This window comes from Theobroma cacao, chromosome 1 (assembly GCF_053813885.1).
Source record: "Theobroma cacao isolate CCN51 chromosome 1, ASM5381388v1, whole genome shotgun sequence".
NCBI lineage: Eukaryota > Viridiplantae > Streptophyta > Magnoliopsida > Malvales > Malvaceae > Theobroma > Theobroma cacao.
Window position 1 is genome coordinate 40,963,814 of NC_142639.1, and position 17,329 is coordinate 40,981,142.

The window sequence follows — 17,329 nt, forward strand, 5'->3', positions numbered from 1 at the left end:
CAAGGCTCTTTACGACTTCGCGGAGATGTCACGGACACTGTACCATGCAGAAAAGAAAGTCGTTGCGAAAGAGGTAATCATGGAAGCAGAATCCCATCCCGTTATCCTCCCGCCTGGTGAGAACAAGGCTCTTTACAACTTCGCGGAGATGTCACGGGCACTGTACCATGCAGAAAAGAAAGTCGTTGCGAGGAGATTGAAGACCGAACGGAGGAAGTTCAAGAGGAAACAACGAAAACAGGAGAAGATTATGGAGCTTCCGGAGAACATGGATCTCGAAAGTTTTGTGTGGTCCAAGGACTTATTGACCTTGGAAGTAGTTTATTAGAACGCTATAAGAAAATCATATCAACGCTCAGGAATTAAACCAACTTTTGATCACTACATTCTTTGGGATATTTTCTACAATAAGATATTCTTTAGGTTCCAATTTCCAAGTCAAAGATCTCGATATCCTTCTTTATTGATTGGAGCTGTTTCCCTATATCTAGCCTGGGCCTTTTGAACATATTGTTTGAGCAAATCTCTTCTCTTAATTAGCTAACTGATGACCGACTGATCCGAAAAACACTTTCAGGGGTTTTGGACTTTTCCACCTTGCATTTGTCCCCTTCAATAGTTACTGTGCTAATCCTGGAACCCATGTTTCCCCTTTGTTTAATGATTATTCCAGCCCCAATCAGGATTTTCGTTTTCCTGAGAAGGGTGTGTGGAGGTTTCCATTGTTTATTTGTAGTACATGAGTTTGTCCAGAAGGTGACACACGAGGATTTTTGAATGTTTTAAGATAACATCAAACACATGAAGGGATTGGGGAATTGATTTTTTTTTTTTGTTTTGTCATTCATCGATCAATGAGAGAAAGTAAGTTAAATCCTGAAGCTGAGGAGCATTCACATAATCATACCTGATCGTGAAACTTCGCTATCGTGTTATCTTACAAGTTTTGTCTTTACTGATGTCCATGCTTTCTCATTTAATTCTTACTTTTCTGTTTTGCCTGGCTGGATCGCTCTTAATTCCACCGATGTCGTCCTGTGCAATTTTCCTTTGGAAACTTAGTTCACATACAAACCAATTTTTTCTTCCCCCTTTTTTTTTTCAACTTTTATGTGTGAATTTTTACTGTAAATCCCCAAACTTTCAGGCACACGAAAAAACTTCAGACTTGTCTTTCTAATTTCTTGAACTTTGCGAGTCCTTGTCATCGAATATTTTGCTTCCTCTTTCCCTTGATTTGTATATGTAAAACGGTGAAACCAGCCTTTAACTTTTAGCCTATAACTCAGCTACTATAGCCTTGGTCTAACGTCATAACTTTTGCTATACGTACTTTTCTTTAACTACTTCAAATTAAGCAGGGCTTCACTACTTTTTTTCCCCTGTGCTGTTTTCTTTTAGCCTATTACCAGAAATTAAGCAGGTAAAATGAGGGTATATTTTACTTTGTAAATTTATAAATGATGGGTCAGTGATTGAGTAGCTTGTTAATGTTATCGATGTTAGCCAACCTTTGAACTGTCCAAAGGCAGGCTAGCAACTAGCAAAGCCATAGCCCATACAAAAGTTTAAAGCTTACTAACAGATTCAAAGAAAAAGTAGCCTGTTAGCAATCCTTAGCTGATTTTTAGCTTAGTCAGCTTGGGTACACCTTTTTAGTTGAAGATATTCATTACTTTCAATATCTCTTTTAATTTCACCATTAAAAGAAAAGACCCTTCCACCTTTTTTTCACTGGCAGAAGTTAAGCGTGGTATGTAGAAACACATTAACATGCTGAATCCAAGGAAAATGGGAAATCATTCCCAGAAAAAATACGGCTTTTATCAAGTCTTTTGTAAGTTTTAGCCAACAAGTACTGAAGAAGATAATATGGGTTTGGTGAGAATGTTATGATTCTTTATTTGATTAGGTATCGAGAAGTGATAGAAGGAAGATGAGATCGAACACGCGTGAATAATAGTGTTCAATAACATTAGCTCAAACCTCAAAGGCTACTAACGTACCAATGTAAGCTAATTAGCCTGGCAAAAAAAATATAGAGCATGCTTTAGTAAATTCACGCAGCAAAAACGATCAGGAGAAGTAACCTTTGGACATGATTCCACTGTCGATGGCTGATGATAAGGGGTGGGTGTGGGTTTGGTTTTGGGGTTGGCGCTGCTTTGCTCAGTGCTGCTGCTGCTGCTGCTGCTGCTGCTGCTGCTGCTGTTGGCAATGCGTACGGTTTTGATGCCATCTCCAAACCCCTCTTTGTCTGCAATGTTTTACTCTGGCTTACTTTCTTTTCTGGTGCCATGAAATTACTTGAAACACCCCCAGTCTTGTTAACAATGACAGCTATCTCGTGAATCTTATTTATTGCAAGTAATTGGAGAGGGGGGAGGGTTTGGGTCCATTTTACCCATTAATAGAGTGATTTATGGAATGAAAACCAGTAAACCACCACTATGGATTGCTGGATTCGACGCATGTGACTCAGACAAAAATTCTTTCTTTATGATCTATGCCATCATAATCATTGTCATTAGTATTCCTTTGAGCTAATTCCAGGATTAAAGTGTGGGAAATGTATTTATTAATGTTGGTGAAATAGTGATGTTCTCTTTTTTAGATTTGTGGACAGTATTCAAAACAGTGAATTTCGGCTGATTTCTTGTAGTCTACGGGAATCAGAACACCCAATTGAGCCTAACTTCCCTCCTATCTCAACAATGTGTAGACCTTATATTTGACCACAGAAAATTTCAAGCTAGTTGGCATCATTCCATTGTATAAGCTTCCTTCAATAATTGAGCAAAGACCAGGAAATTGAATGGGATCATGGTGATGATGTAGAAGCCATGGAGTTATCCAAGACTACTGTATTCATCCACATAGTAAAAGCTGTGCAACAGCTGAGCATGAGCAGGATTTTGGACATAATCCTGAAAAAGATTCATGTATAGAACTGTAATTCCATAAAAAAAATTGGTCACTTTCTAATCCCCAATGCCACTTGCCACTTTTCTTTTACCGTTTTCCACCGAGAACTGAGAAAAGTCACTGTTTCTGGTCTTGTCATTTTGCACTTAGCACAGGGGGGAGAGACAGAGAGAGAGAATGGCAGTAACCCAAAACCATTCACTAAGAACCAAATGGTTAGGGTTTTAGGGTTTTCGGGACATGGGCTCCTAGTAAACAGCAATAGAAGAAGAAAGTTTTGATCTTTGAGTTGAGTTTTTCATCACTATTCTATTACTTTCTTTCCTTTTAATTTCCAACCCTTTGCTTTTTAGTCCTGGCCTCCCCGTTTTCCAAGCCCTGTTGTTAAACTATCCATTTCTTTGAAATCCTGCTTTACACTATAGTAGCCTACAATGACGTACAAATACACAAGAAAGACAGAGCACCTCTTTAAATGAGGCCAACCTCTCACTCTCTTTCCCTTGCTTTCTCTCTCAGTCTCTCTCCTGTTTTTTCATTGGTAACAGTAATACCAGCCCAAGTAGCAGTCGCCAGGCGCCGTTTCTCTTTTCTTGCACTCTCCTCTCCTCTCTCTGCAATAATGGTTAGTCCACCACTATCCTCATAAGTCCTGACCAATCTCTCTCTTCAGAATTCAAACAAGAAAACCATGGTAAGTGTTTCCTTTTTCTCATTTTAAACTTTTTCTTCTTTGCTCTCTCTCTCTCTTGTTACCTGTGAAAGCTAATTGAATTACGCTGTCTTTGGTTTCCAGTTGTTTTCTTCACATCAACCTCGCTGGCTTCAAGTTCTTCTTACTGAGAAATTCTTCAATGCTTGTATAATTCACGAAGACGCCAAGAAAAACGAGAAGAATATCTATTGCTTGGACTGTTGCATCAGTATATGCCCTCACTGCTTGTCTCCTCACAGCTCTCACAGGCTCTTACAGGTTCCCCCCACCCTCTTCAAAATTCACCTTACAGCATCTCAAAATCCGTTACTTTTTCTTTCCAATTCTTGATGATGCATGATTTCAAGTTTTGACTTTCTTTGTCATGTTTCAGATAAGAAGGTATGTCTATCACGATGTTATAAGGTTGGATGATGCAACAAAACTAATGGACTGTTCTTTTGTCCAAGTAAGTCATAATTCTTGCTCCTTGATTCAACTTGAAACAAACAACTTTGGAGGAAAAGAATAGACATTTGAAAAGCATGTTTGAATTAATTCCCTGTGCTTTTCTTCGGAAAAGCACTTTTTTGGGCTAATTTAATTAACCCTGGATATTTATGAACTGTGTGCATTTCTTCCAAACGACAAACAAGGTCCTTGCTTGAAATTCAAATTATGTAAAGTAATTTTTTTTGGCTTGTTTCAATTATCTACTGTCCATTTAACCACCAGATAATATAACACTGTTCAATAAAAAGAGCTGAGATAAGCATTGTCTGAATTCTGAAAGGAGTCCCCCATACTCCATACTCTGCAAACTATTTTGTTATTCTTCAATGATACTCACTTCCCTTTCTCTTTCATTAGTCATACATAACAAACAGTGCAAAAGTGATTTTTATAAACCAAAGGCCACAGACAAGGCAGTTCAGAGGCTCCGGCAACTTCTGCAGCACCTGCGACAGAAGCCTGCAAGACCCTTATCTCTTTTGCTCTCTCTCCTGCAAGGTGCCTTCTTTTTTTTTTTCCTCCTTTTTATTCCCATAACTCCAAAACCACCGTCTCCCACTCTTTTCTTGTCCACTTTTGCACGTCTGCTTCCTCACTATTTCTCAATCATTTCACCATGTGTAGCAGATCAATTATCTGTTAAGAACAGAAGATGGGCTTTCCAAGTTCCTGTTTGAGTGCAATTTTTTGCCTTTACCTGAGGCGGGTCTGGATGATGGGCTGGTGACACCTGACTCCGTCCTTGAGCCGTCTGGTTCGACCAAGACGTCTTCCGGGTCTGGTGGATACGGTGAAGTGTGGTGCAGGGCAGTTGCTTGCACTGCCACGACAGAGATTGTGAAAAAGAAGAGGAGTAGCTTGACTGTATGTCGTCCGACATGTCCTCCAGCGTCCGAAGTTTCGGGAAGTTTGATAAACCGGAGAAAGAAAACTCCACACCGGGCTCCACTGTATTGAATTGGTTGTCCTAGGGAAGAGAGAGAGAGAGAGAGAGAGGTCAGGGAGATTGGGGCATTGTTGGTATTTTATATTCTCATTCCAGACAATTTAGGGATGAAAACATCTCCCAATTTTGTTTATGTAAACACTCTCCTCTCCCATTGCAAATTATTCATCCTCAATTTTTTTCCCTTTTTATATAGTTATAGTGAGTAATACTGACAGAAAGTGCTGTATTATTGCATTATCCCCTCTTTTTCTTCTATGGGGTTATATATAATATTTATATTCCCAATTATCTGTATATATGCTTTACAATTTTATTTTAGCACTGTGGCAAAATCCTGTTTGAGTGTCTGAGCTTGAATTGGAGAATGAAAGTTAATCAATTTCCATATAATTGAATGATTGATGACCAATCTTGATGGAGTGATTGCAATTGGAAATCCCAGAAGTGTCTCTTTCTGTTTCTTTGCTTCCTTTGCTTTTCATTTTCCCTGGACAGGATAGGGACAAAATTGGAAGGCAAATAAGCCAATGTCCATACAATTATTTACTGTTTTCCCTTCCCCCAATGGCTCTCTTCATTTGAGAAAAAGAAAACTCTTTTTGAGTCTTGACTAGTCTAATTCTGATTTTGCATTTCAATCTTGGTTGGAACTTGTGACATTAATTTAGTGACTAATAATATACTTTAGTTAGGGGATATCTTTGTACTTATATGTTTAAAATTATGCTACTTTGAGATACGTGTACACCACTCTCCTTGACAGTTCTGCTTAAACAGAGAAGAGAACACCAAGTTTTTACCTTGATTCTCTCCCTTTTAATTATTGGGTATATTGAAAAATCAGAACCAAAAGTGGCTTCTTTTCATAATTTTTCCAGGAAAATGTTAGCTTTTACAGTGTAATAGTATCAGCCAGCTTAGACACTTTTGGCTTTTTGGTTCTGTGGTCATTTCGGCTGCGTCAAAGCTTTTCTTTTGTGTTCTCCCTCTTTTCTAAAAAGGTTGGAAAGAAAGCTTTTAATTGCTGACTCTTCCATTTAAGCTCTACAGCTAGATAATGCCAATTCTCATGGCACAGTAGAGCAAGTTGTGGGGGGAGGGAATGAGAATGAACCTGGTAGACAAGGGAGTAAGATGCCAAATTGCCAATCCTTTTATGAAGAAAAGCACTTGGACTGTTACAAGAAATAATGGGTTTGGAGGAAGACATTGATTATTTGGATTCTGAATGGTGAGTGTCATTCAATGCTTCATCTGGGGCAAACCTAATCTTTTGGTAGTTAGGTGTCCAGCATGTTCCCTTCCTGATGTGTTTTCTTCAAAATTCCAATTGACCCGTCTTGCCAGTTTCATTGCCCAAAAACACTATCCATGTTTCTTTTAGCTGTTTCCAGTATCAAAATGGACAGACGAGGCAATATAGAATAGCTTGGGGTTCGCATTTATTTCTCCTTCCCCAAAATGTTTTTCCTTGTATTTTCTCTCACATCTACAGCCTTCATGGCTGATTTCGTTAAAATATAATCGAATGAGATGAACTGTGAACAGGTAGAGCTAGGGAATCCAAATGTTTTTTCACTAAGTTCTTTTAAGGTCTGTTGAGGATGAGAGAAATATCCTTTTGGAATCTGAGAGGTTGATAGAAAAAATTGGGTCACCTGATGCTAGGACAAGTGTTTGGCATTTACTGATCCTCCCTGCTGTGGGTTTCTGCCACGTATCAGGATCTGCATTTGGCCTTTTGTCATGTCTCCACATGAATACAAGTTGTTGCCTTCAGAATAGCTTTGAAGCATACCGACGTTTGTATTTAAAGAAGCAAAAAAATTATTACGGTGTCACCACTCCTGGAGTTTAGCATAAGAAAAGTAAAAAATGGGACCACGACATGCTCCTCCAGCTCTAGCTTTTGCATAAGTGGTAATAAGTAAACGCAGTTAATCGCCATCGATCTCACTTGTAGCTATATATTTACGTGCTTCTTCCTGGCTTTGTAATGCCATTGCCTGGTGCTGTTGATTGTTCAAAATCTCTGACAGGAAAAGGAATGAAGATACAAGCCGATTTTCTTTTCATTCACACAATCTAAAATGGGTCCAGAAATTACAGTAAGGTTGCATTCGCATCGGCTGCCGTGTATAGACTATGGACCAATGTAGGATAAATGCGTTCACCATTTTCTTACACGCTTTTAACTTCTCTGTAATTGTATGTAGAGCCCAAATTCAACGACTGCAGGCTCTTGCCTGGCCCGCCGTGTCACCCTCCTTTTTTTCCTCCTCTATGTTTTTACCTTTCTGGTGAAAGCTTCTGCAGTCATTTTAACTTTGATGCCTGGTAAAAAACAAAGAATAACCGATGGTTCCTCCAACGCCGGGGAGAGACTCAACAAGGCCATTAGAGTAATAATAATAGCATGGATACTTCCATTGTTGATAAATGTTAGGCATCAATCAAATATGTTCCTGGCTAAATCAGTTGCTCACGACTGAAGACTAAAGGCTTGGGACCTTGGGCTTGGCCTCGATGGTTCCCCCATCCCACTTAGGGGGTGGATATGCAGCAGGGCTGGGGTCTAGCCCCAGTGTTGGTCTAAAGCCTCATCCATCTTTGCCTACTTCCAGAATTTAAAAAATTGGGGTGAAGGAACTGCCATGCACAGGCTGAAGAGCACTTGGTGAGAACCAGGAACGACCAGGTGACACATACAAGGACAACCATCACCATATATATTCTGTCTGCTAAATCAATTCCCTGCAGCAAGTATAAATTGATTGACCATTTCGCAATCCACAAAACATAGGCAATCAAGTGATTCTTGAAGGCATTATTTATACTTTTCTGCCTCATATTTGGCCTTGTATTTGACTTCCAGCTCCACTTCCGACCTTCTCCAACTATTCTCGGACAGAAAACACCATTGGGTTGAAAAGGGGAGGAACACACAAAATAACATAGATTATAGAATAAAGTTTCACAGACTAGTCCATGTACAAAACAGAACTGCAGATGCCACCATGCTACTAATAAAAGATCACTGGGAAGTTCCAGTGCCATTTATCCTTGACACCAACGACACAAGGACTATTTAGATCAGCAAGCTGTTCACCAGCTAGAAAAGCAAACTTCAAAGATCATAAACACACTTCACAGGCATTATTTGTCATGCTTCTCTGCTTGATCAAGCATATAAAACCCTCTGCCACTCCTGCAATTTCAGGCAGATCAAACTGCTTGCCACTTTAACAAACCCAGTTTACCAGAAGGATTGGGGTCGACAGCATCTAGCATTGCTTCCAGCTCATCCAGCATGGACCTTCTTGCACCTCGAACCATAAGATCAGCACCCTAGATACAGAACAAGTATGAGGCATGAAACCAAAACAGAATCTTAAAGAACAAAGTATAACAAGTTGAAACTATAAAACTCTTCAATTCTCTTATCTTAACTCAATATACAACACGTACAGCATTCATGTAATATCAATACAAGAACTAGTGCAAATTTTTAGCTAGGAGACCGTTGGCAAAAATTCCTTTACATAACAAGAACAAGAGCCTAGATATCAAGAGAAATCAAGTTCAGGAAACTGTTATCTAAACTAAGAAAATTGAACTTACACTGCACAGTTCAATAACAAGATTACAGAAAGGACTGTTGACCTCGACTATAACTATAATAAAGAGTCCGGCCTTGTTACCAAGACTACAATATCAATCCACAGTGTCAATTGAATTAAAAGGTATATCCCATGCCAATATCCAAATGTAATCAACATTATGAATGACAATACGATATAGACATGTTTAACATTTTCTTGATCATATGTTTAAGCAAACGAAACAACAAAATCAGAACAGAATTCAACGAGGATTGCGAAGCAAAAGCAGAACGACACTACCTGAATAGCATCAACGGTAAGGACAAGGGCGATAATACGCTCAGAGAAGCGCTGGCGCCCCTCGGCATCGCGGGCAATGTTCTGCCTGTAAGAGTAGTTATTAAACAATGCCCTGATTTCCTTCAACTTAGCCTTTGCCACGGCCAGCTCTCGCAAAGATCGTAAAGCCTTTGACCGACGGATGAGATACGCCCTGAAGGTCCTCTCTATCACCAGCGCCGCTTCGTCCGGTGATAATACCTTCCTTTTCCCTCTTAATCTGGCCACTGCTCCAGCTCTCCTTCCGAAAGCCTTTCACGTTTCACAAATACATTCAATTTCAGCAAAAGCCAACAGCTATTGATATAGTTTCAATGGCATTATCGTCTACTTATTTAAAAATTAAAACCTCCAAAAATATGATGTTTGAGTTGTAAAGATCCCAGACAAAGTGGGTGTTTTCTTTATGTTCACGTGTGGTGCACGTGTGGCTTTGATCAAGAAGACAAGAAACAGTCGAACGGAGAGGCGTGAAGTTTGAAAAGTGAACACCTACTTGTCTGAGAAGCATGGCCGCGTGATCAGCAGGCTCTTCGATCTCCACCACACGCACCGAACACTCTCCTTTCGTCTCCTCCTTACCTACCGCTTGGGATCCCAGCACCTTAATCTTGAGTGGCACTTCCTTCTTCTGCGTACCTTGAATCTCAACCTTGCATTGTTTCTTCTTCTCAACGTTTCCCACCTTCCCTCCCTTGATCATCTCAGCTGTCCACTTGTACTTCCCATCAGTCCCATTCTTCTCCGGACTCTCAATCTCAGCCGTCCACTCGTACTTCCTCCCCTCCAAACCCTTGATCTCAGACGTATATTGGTACTTCCGGTTTGCTTCACTCTTATCCGAACTCTTTATCTCAGCCTTCCACGTGTACTTCCTATCCCATTGCTTAAACCGGTCGGTACCGAACTCCAAACCAGAAATCCGATCAAGTAAAGCCCCGGAACACAGTTCCAACTCATCTGTAGCTCCGATCCTCCGATAACGAGACGAAAGCGGCGTTTCCAAGAGGCGGGTCACATCTGTAACAGCATCAAAAGCCTGATCAAAAGGTGAAAGAAATAAACCAGAGAGGACGGGAGTTGGCTCAAAGACATAAAAGGGAAATGACAGCTCAGGCTCTTCGTAAAACAGAGAGAAAAGGGATGGCGAATGATCGAAAAGGTCGAGTGCTCCGGCGATAGACATGGGTGCTAATTCAGAGAGTGAGAGGGAGAGCAGGGAGTTTCACTGGTGGAGTGTGGTGGCGCAGTGAAAGCGATGGTGTCAGGGGTGAGAAGGGTAAAATGGGGAATTCGAAGAGTGTGTGACAGCTGGTGGTAGCGAACGGTCCAAAGGAGCATTGATTCGCCGCGTGCGGAGGGGGTTGTTTTGATGACATGGGTGATTGTTGACGTTGACAAGCTACATGAGCATGGATTAATTATGAAATGACCGACCTGCTTTTCAAAAAAAAGCAAAAAATGAAAGTAGCTTTGGCAATCAAAAAGAGAGAAAGCAAGCGCTTCATTTAAATATTAGAATAACAAACTCCTTCAAAAATAGAAAAAAGCATGAGCAGTATGCATGATTTTTCATCATGTTCCATGGAATTTTATTGCATTGAATTTTTACTATAAAGTCAATAATGAAAGAAAAAAATTTTAGTACGTCAAACTTAACTTATTTATGATATTTTTTCATATTCATTTTTTAATTATTGAATGCATTTTATAAATATGACACATCATAATATAACATAAAGACGACTTGAAGTTAAGTAGGTTTATATTTAGAATAATTGTATTTTGTGATTTACTTTTATCGATACGGTTAAAATAAAAAAAATTATTATCTTAAATATAATAAACTTAATTTGAAAAAATACTAAACTTGCTTAATTTATTTAAAATTTGATTTTTTTTATTTTTTATTTAAGATTTAATTATGACATATTTAACTAATCATTTATATAATTTGTAACTCATTTAATTAATTGCTTAACTTATGATAAAAATTTATCATATTTCAATGCAACACTTAAGGGAGGGATAAAGAGAATGAATCATTTTGAAACTACAAAAGGGTATTTGTATGTCATAGATAAGAATGAGCAAATTGATAAATTGAGTTGTTTGATTCGTCATATTTAAGAATTAAATGAACTAAACATTTTTAAAAAATGATCAAACATATAATTTGTTCGATCAATTTAGTTTTGGACCAATGAATTAAAATGTTATTATTTTTTTTATAAATTACAATATTAAAATTTATAAACTTAATTCATAATTACTAAATATACAAATAATATAAATATAAAAAAAACTATACATTTTTTCCTTCACTTACATAATTATGTCTTTTTATATAAACTATTAAATTAACATTCAAGATTTAACATAACAAAAAAGTCAAAGATAATAAAATTAACATCCACAAAATAAAACTAACACAAGACCATTAAGTAAAGTTTAAACATTTTATATTTTATTAATAAATGAATAATTATTAATAAAAATAAACTTTAATATATTTATATTAAACTTTACTATATAATAAATAATTATTAATAATATCCTTAGATATTTATAATATATTAGATATTAATGTATAATACAATATATTTAATATTATTAAATTGTAAACAAAACCAATATTATGTTGTTCTTTATTTATAATATATTGTTTATTAATTATTATTTTATAACGTATTAATTACTTATTCATAATAAGTATAAGTAACATGTTACTTTTATATAGTATATATTTATATGCATTACTGTTTTATATATATATGTGAAATTAATGACATAACTTATATGTTATAATGTTTTAATTTTTATATTAAAGTTTGTATAAATAATAACTAGTTATAAACAATATGTTAAAAAATTAAAACGATAACTAATAAAATTATTGAATGTAATTATATAAATAAAGTTTTATTATAAGTTATAGTAATATTTATGTATAAATTAAATATATGTATATATATAATATATTATTTTATTATATACATATGAAATTAATTATACAACTTATATGTTATTATATTTTATATCAAAGTTTGTATAAATAATAACTAATTATAAACAATATGTTATTAAAAGTAAGGTGATAGCTAATAAAGTTATTAATTGTAATAATATAAATAAAGTTTATTATAAGTTATAACAATATTTATGTATAAATTAAATATATGTATATATAATATATTTATACAATTATATAGATTCATAACATTTTATATTACGAAACATTATTAAGGTGTAATAATTATTAGATATTAATGTGTAAGATATTTACAATCATATATTATAATATTAGTATATAAGTTATATCATTTAAAATATATAACTTGTAATTTTATATTAATATAGATTTATAAATAAATATAACTAATATTAAATTATTATGATTATGATTCATACATGCACGTATAATAAACTAATACATTTTAAGTAATTATTAATTAACCTTACTATCAATTCACTTTTCAAAAAAAAATTATTATCAATTCTTCTTAATATATAAAAAATATATTATATATATTAATATATATAATATAAAAAATTTAGTTTGATTTTTTGGATGGATTGGTTAAAAAATTTTAAAGTCAAGAACCAACAAAAAAATCAATTTGATCAAACATTTTGAATGAATTAATCAAATTGACCAATTACACCGAACTATTTTACCCAAATCATATTTAATTTGGATGAGTAATTGGTCTTATTTGAATTTGTTCACCCTTAGTCATGAATTTTACAAAGTCAATTATGCCATAATTTTCTTTATTTTGCATGAACAAATGGCATGTGGGATTGTGATTTTGTGATTGCTTAATTTGCTTTTTGCGAGATAAGCTCACTACTATTAGATTTTACATATAGAAAAGTAGTAAGATAATGTTATAAAATTCAAGTGTTTTTTTTATGAAAAATAGAAAAAAGATGTTAAGACAATAGGAAAATGTTAGCATTATCAATACATATTACATAAAACTTTATTAATAGTAACCATTTTTGTCATTAAGCATACTACCAATCGTGTGCAGGAAGTTCGCTAATTAAGGATAAAAATATTGGAGTTTTTACTATTTAATGTAATTAAAAAAGAGTAAATTTTGATTTGATTTATTTAGATTATGATTAGATATTGGAATGGTTTCGTAATTTTAAAAAAATCTTAAAAAAATATTAGACTCTAAAAAATTTATGTAAGAAAATTTTTTCATTTACGTGTAATCTAAAAAGAGTAAATCTTAATTGATTTATATGTATCATGCACGAGATATTAGAGTGATTTCATATTAATTTTTAAGAAATTTATCTTATACACTGATAATTGAGATTTTAGACACTATAATAAGATTATAAGATTAATGTCGATTTTGATATATTTTCTTTAAAATACTATACTATATAATGTCCAATTGGTCTTCATTACATTAATTATTTTTCCTGAAAAAAGGATTGAAGTTCTGTTTTTGAGAAAAAATTAAAATAGTATAGAACCAATAATTATAGCATGGGCCCAAAAACTCAAAATTCCCACAATTTCATTTTGAAATTCATTTTTTACCCTTGGTTTGCTTGATTTACGCTAAACTTTATAGGAGTACGCGCGTTATCATGATCAACGGTTAAGAACGGTCACAGACATCACCCCCAAGTGAAATTAGTATCATTTTAACCAAATAAAGAAAAATGATAAAGGAAAATACCTTTGAAACTGCTTCCTTCTGCCCTTTCTTTCTTCACGATCTCCGCAGATTCCAGCATTTCCTTTTCCCCACAATCTCTAAATTTGTTTTTATTTTCCCTTTCCTAAGAGAATTTGTTTTTCTTTTTGTAAGTCTGTTGATAAGGAGCCATGAGTACGGGGGATCTTATCAATATTCAACCAACAGAGCTTAAATTCCCATGTAAGTTGTTTCTCACCTGCATTTCCTTTTCCAGTTTGATGCTTTGTTTTCTTTAAGTTTGGTGTTAAAGCATAAACAAGCGAAATAAAGGAAACCAAATAAGGAATGTTTGGAACGTCGATCTGATGTAATAGTTTCGTGAAGATCATTTCGATCATGCCAAACGAAGGTTTATTCATTTTATGCAAGTATAATTTGGTTGACTTACTTTATTTGTCTCATCATATTCCCTAATTTGAGATAAATCGGAAGAATGATACTAGATTTAGTAAATTTTAAACCTAGGCATAAATTAACAGTAGTATTTAGGTTTTAATCTGTTTAAGGAAGACGTTAGTTTTTTTTTTTTTGTTTTGAATTTTTAATTGAAGTTTTTTTTTTTTGGGTTTTATTTTCTTCTATGGAATACGTGGCTTGTTATTTCAAAGTTGAATTGAGGAAGCAAAGTACATGTTCTATGCAATTGACCAACAAGACAGAAAAATATGTTGCCTTCAAGGTAATTGATTGTTTCATTTCATTTTACTGTGATTGGATTTTAGATTGGATGCTTGTATGATATGAAATTTTCCCCTTTTAACATTCTTTAACAGGTTAAAACTACCAACCCCAAGAAATATTGTGTCCGTCCCAACACTGGTGTTGTTCTACCTGGAAGTACATGTAATGTCACTGGTAAGTGTTCTGTAATTTATTAAGTTTTAACAAGAGTTGTTTCCTTATAGTTTATGCTTTTGATCCCTGTGGCAGCTAACTCATTTGCGTTTAATTGTCTTGTTCCATTTTTGTGTCCTTGAATGTACCTTATTTCTTTTATTTCTTCTTGGTTTATTGATATGGAATTAACCCTTGCAGTTACGATGCAAGCTCAAAAGGAGGCACCTCCTGATATGCAGTGCAGGGACAAGTTCCTCCTCCAGAGTGTGGTTGCTCCAGATGGTACAACTAACAAGGACGTAACTTCAGAAATGGTATGATGGCTATGCCTATGATGTTTCTTTTGTCAACTTTGTGGTTTCTGCTTTATGTTGGTTGGATGTAAATTGGTGCGGTTTGGAATGCAGTTTAACAAGGAAAATGGTCGGGTTGTGGAGGAATTCAAATTGCGGGTCATTTACATTCCTGCTAATCCCCCCTCTCCTGTTCCTGAAGGATCTGAGGAGGGGACTCCTCCCAGAGCATCTATGCAAGAAAATGGGAACCAAAATGTTGCATCATATGAGGATGTAAGTGTCTTGTGTTGTTGCTGGCAGGAAAGAAAATATTATCTCTTCTTTTCCCCTTGCTTTTATCAACTATTAATGGAGAATGGCATTACCCATTAGTGATATACTTTGTGTTCTTTTGTTGCTCAATTAATACCAAAATTTAGGTATCAAGATCTTTAGAGGAGACTAAAGAAAAGTCCTCAGAGGTATATCATCTCTCTGTTGCTTTGTTAATATCAAACTTTTTCTATAAATAAGCATTTCATCTTAATAATTATCACTTTATCTTGGTTCATGGTTGTAATCTCTGAGACTGATTGGGTTCCTTAACATTTCCCTCTCATCTAATCTCCTTATTGTTTTCAGAATATGAAATATGCATTTCAAATATGTAGGCAGTGAATGTTATTGTTTTGCCATTTGCTTTATGCCTATTGCACTTATAATAACCTAGTTTAGACTCATTTGGAATTATCTTCTCACTGCAACTAATAGATGTTCTAGGTATACTTAAAGTGTGTAGTGATGAATGACAGTAAAATCCTGCCAAAAGAATAAAGAAGGGTACATATGTGGGGGATTAAAGTTTCTCTACCTTCTCATGATATTTATTTTTGTAAGGCTGAATGATAATTAATCTTTATTAGAAAATTAATTCATAACCCATGCAATTTTGTGACATACTCACGTCTGATATTTGTACGTGCATTAATGTTTTTATTAATCATTATGGTTGAGATGTATTTAATTAGGTGAAACTAGCTCTATGGTTGAGATATCATCAAACTCTTTCTCATATAACGAAAATTATATCAACATGACACATTGCAGTATTTGCTAACATTCCCCTGTTTCATATCCATCATTTAGATATGATTTTAACAGTTGTTCTGCAGTTCTACTTTCCTTTTTCTTATAGGGTTGTTTTAAATGCACTTTTATCTCCAGGCATGGTCTCTGATCTCAAAGTTGACAGACGAGAAAGCTTCTGCTTTGCAGCAAAATAAGAGGCTACTTCAGGAACTGGTATGACCATACACTAGCAGATATCTTTGTGTTGATTATTTTATGCATCTGAGAGTATCAATTATTGTTACCTTTCATGGTCTCTGATATATTATGTTCATCTTTTTTGATGTCCTATTTCCATTGATTCTGTTTGGTCTCACCCCAACTCTAATGTGCTGTATGTCACACCAGTGCAATGCTGTGGGGAGCCCTCCCACCACACTGCGCCCCATATTTTCCCCCAAAGTGCACCCTTAGGCCGCCACCCTGACCCCCACCCGGGGCATGCCAAAGCGGTGAAATTTAATTTGGGAAGAGATTAAAGCAAGATTTTAATGTTGCCTTTGGCATAATGACTGCTTTGCAGTTAATATTGCTCCTTGTTACTGCTTTCTGCTCACCTCCATAACCATGTCTGTAGGACATTATGAAATATTCCTTCTTTAACCCTTTTTGTTTGTCTCCACCTCTCCCTTCATTTTTCCGATGTAATCCCTTGTTATGGGAATGCTGCTATGTGTTGGTGTTTCACATTGTAGTCTTCCTGTTCTCATTCTTCTTGCTGATTCTCTTTTGTATAAATTTATAACTGTAATTTATTCCTATTTATGCTCATTACGTCTTTGCCATAACACATTCATCATGCAGGAACTGATGAGAAAAGAAATTAGTAAAAGTCGTGCTGGTGGCTTCTCTCTAACGTTTGTGGTGCTACTTGGTCTTCTTGGTTTCCTGATTGGCTATCTCATAAAGAGAGTTTAGGAAGAACTGCAGTTGGAACCATCTGTTATTCAAAAATCTGGGTGCAAGCAGTAATTGGCTGCCTTGTTTTAATTTTTTTTGTCCTGGACTTTTAGGTCCTTGCCTTTTAGTGTGTAAAAATCGTAGCCCCGATAATGTGTTAATCATAGTGAAATGATTGATTGCTCAAGTTTGAACAGGTGAATTGAGTCTGTGGTGGTTAGATAGTTGCAAAAGCTTATGTAAACTAAGATATTCTTAATGAATTTGCCTTTTCCTTGCAGCTCCACGAGTAATGCCTTCATTCCTTCATAATTTCGTATTTTGAGCAGCTTGAACAAAGCTGATGCTTGCATTTTTCCAACACTGCTACATTGGAATCCTTGTTGAAGCATCCCGTCTCTGCTTCCAGAAACAGTTTATCAGTGACTACCCTGGAAGTA

General features: G+C 35.4%; 3 protein-coding genes across 4 annotated transcripts; 2 read left to right on the plus strand and 1 right to left on the minus strand.

Annotated features, from left to right (window-relative positions):
- The first annotated feature begins 3,326 nt into the window (after nucleotides 1-3,326).
- Nucleotides 3,327-5,318, plus strand: LOC18614340 (PLATZ transcription factor family protein). Its single transcript, XM_007052057.3, has 5 exons — nucleotides 3,327-3,619; nucleotides 3,722-3,898; nucleotides 4,014-4,088; nucleotides 4,490-4,630; nucleotides 4,760-5,318. Exons 1-5 carry the CDS (start codon nucleotides 3,617-3,619, stop codon nucleotides 5,087-5,089), a joined length of 726 nt encoding a protein of 241 aa, XP_007052119.1. The 5' UTR covers nucleotides 3,327-3,616; the 3' UTR covers nucleotides 5,090-5,318.
- A 2,688-nt stretch (nucleotides 5,319-8,006) lies between these two features.
- LOC18614342 (uncharacterized) lies at nucleotides 8,007-10,342 on the minus strand. The gene is made up of 3 exons (XM_018114200.2): nucleotides 9,519-10,342; nucleotides 8,984-9,274; nucleotides 8,007-8,429 (listed from the first exon to the last, which is right to left on the minus strand). Exons 1-3 carry the CDS (start codon nucleotides 10,206-10,208, stop codon nucleotides 8,307-8,309), a joined length of 1,104 nt encoding a protein of 367 aa, XP_017969689.1. The 5' UTR covers nucleotides 10,209-10,342; the 3' UTR covers nucleotides 8,007-8,306.
- Nucleotides 10,343-13,727: 3,385 nt separating this feature from the next.
- Nucleotides 13,728-17,169, plus strand: LOC18614343 (Plant VAMP (vesicle-associated membrane protein) family protein). 2 transcript variants are annotated; one of them, XM_007052060.3, is made up of 8 exons: nucleotides 13,728-13,929; nucleotides 14,358-14,428; nucleotides 14,523-14,604; nucleotides 14,785-14,900; nucleotides 14,994-15,155; nucleotides 15,302-15,343; nucleotides 16,086-16,163; nucleotides 16,794-17,169. In XM_007052060.3, the coding sequence occupies exons 1-8, from the start codon at nucleotides 13,878-13,880 to the stop codon at nucleotides 16,905-16,907; spliced, it is 717 nt and encodes a 238-aa protein (XP_007052122.2). In that variant the 5' UTR covers nucleotides 13,728-13,877; the 3' UTR covers nucleotides 16,908-17,169. The 2 variants fall into 2 exon arrangements, with proteins under 2 accessions (XP_007052122.2, XP_017969376.1); XM_018113887.2 differs by lacking the exon at nucleotides 13,728-13,929 and adding an exon at nucleotides 13,963-14,098.
- The last annotated feature ends 160 nt before the right edge of the window (nucleotides 17,170-17,329 follow it).

Bases quoted from the DNA above. Each gene is read 5' to 3' on its own strand.
- LOC18614343 (XM_007052060.3), top strand. From the start codon at position 13,878: ATGAGTACGGGGGATCTTATCAATATTCAACCAACAGAGCTTAAATTC. The intron at 15,156-15,301 runs GTAAGTGTCTTG...ACCAAAATTTAG, and splicing joins ATGTTGCATCATATGAGGAT to GTATCAAGATCTTTAGAGGA. The intron at 15,344-16,085 runs GTATATCATCTC...TTTTATCTCCAG, and splicing joins CTAAAGAAAAGTCCTCAGAG to GCATGGTCTCTGATCTCAAA.
- LOC18614342 (XM_018114200.2), bottom strand. From the start codon at position 10,208: ATGTCTATCGCCGGAGCACTCGACCTTTTCGATCATTCGCCATCCCTT. The intron at 9,275-9,518 runs GTAGGTGTTCAC...GAAACGTGAAAG, and splicing joins CGGCCATGCTTCTCAGACAA to GCTTTCGGAAGGAGAGCTGG. The intron at 8,430-8,983 runs GTAGTGTCGTTC...TTCTGTATCTAG, and splicing joins TTACCGTTGATGCTATTCAG to GGTGCTGATCTTATGGTTCG.
- LOC18614340 (XM_007052057.3), top strand. The intron at 3,899-4,013 runs GTTCCCCCCACC...GTCATGTTTCAG, and splicing joins GCTCTCACAGGCTCTTACAG to ATAAGAAGGTATGTCTATCA. The intron at 4,089-4,489 runs GTAAGTCATAAT...CTCTTTCATTAG, and splicing joins TGGACTGTTCTTTTGTCCAA to TCATACATAACAAACAGTGC.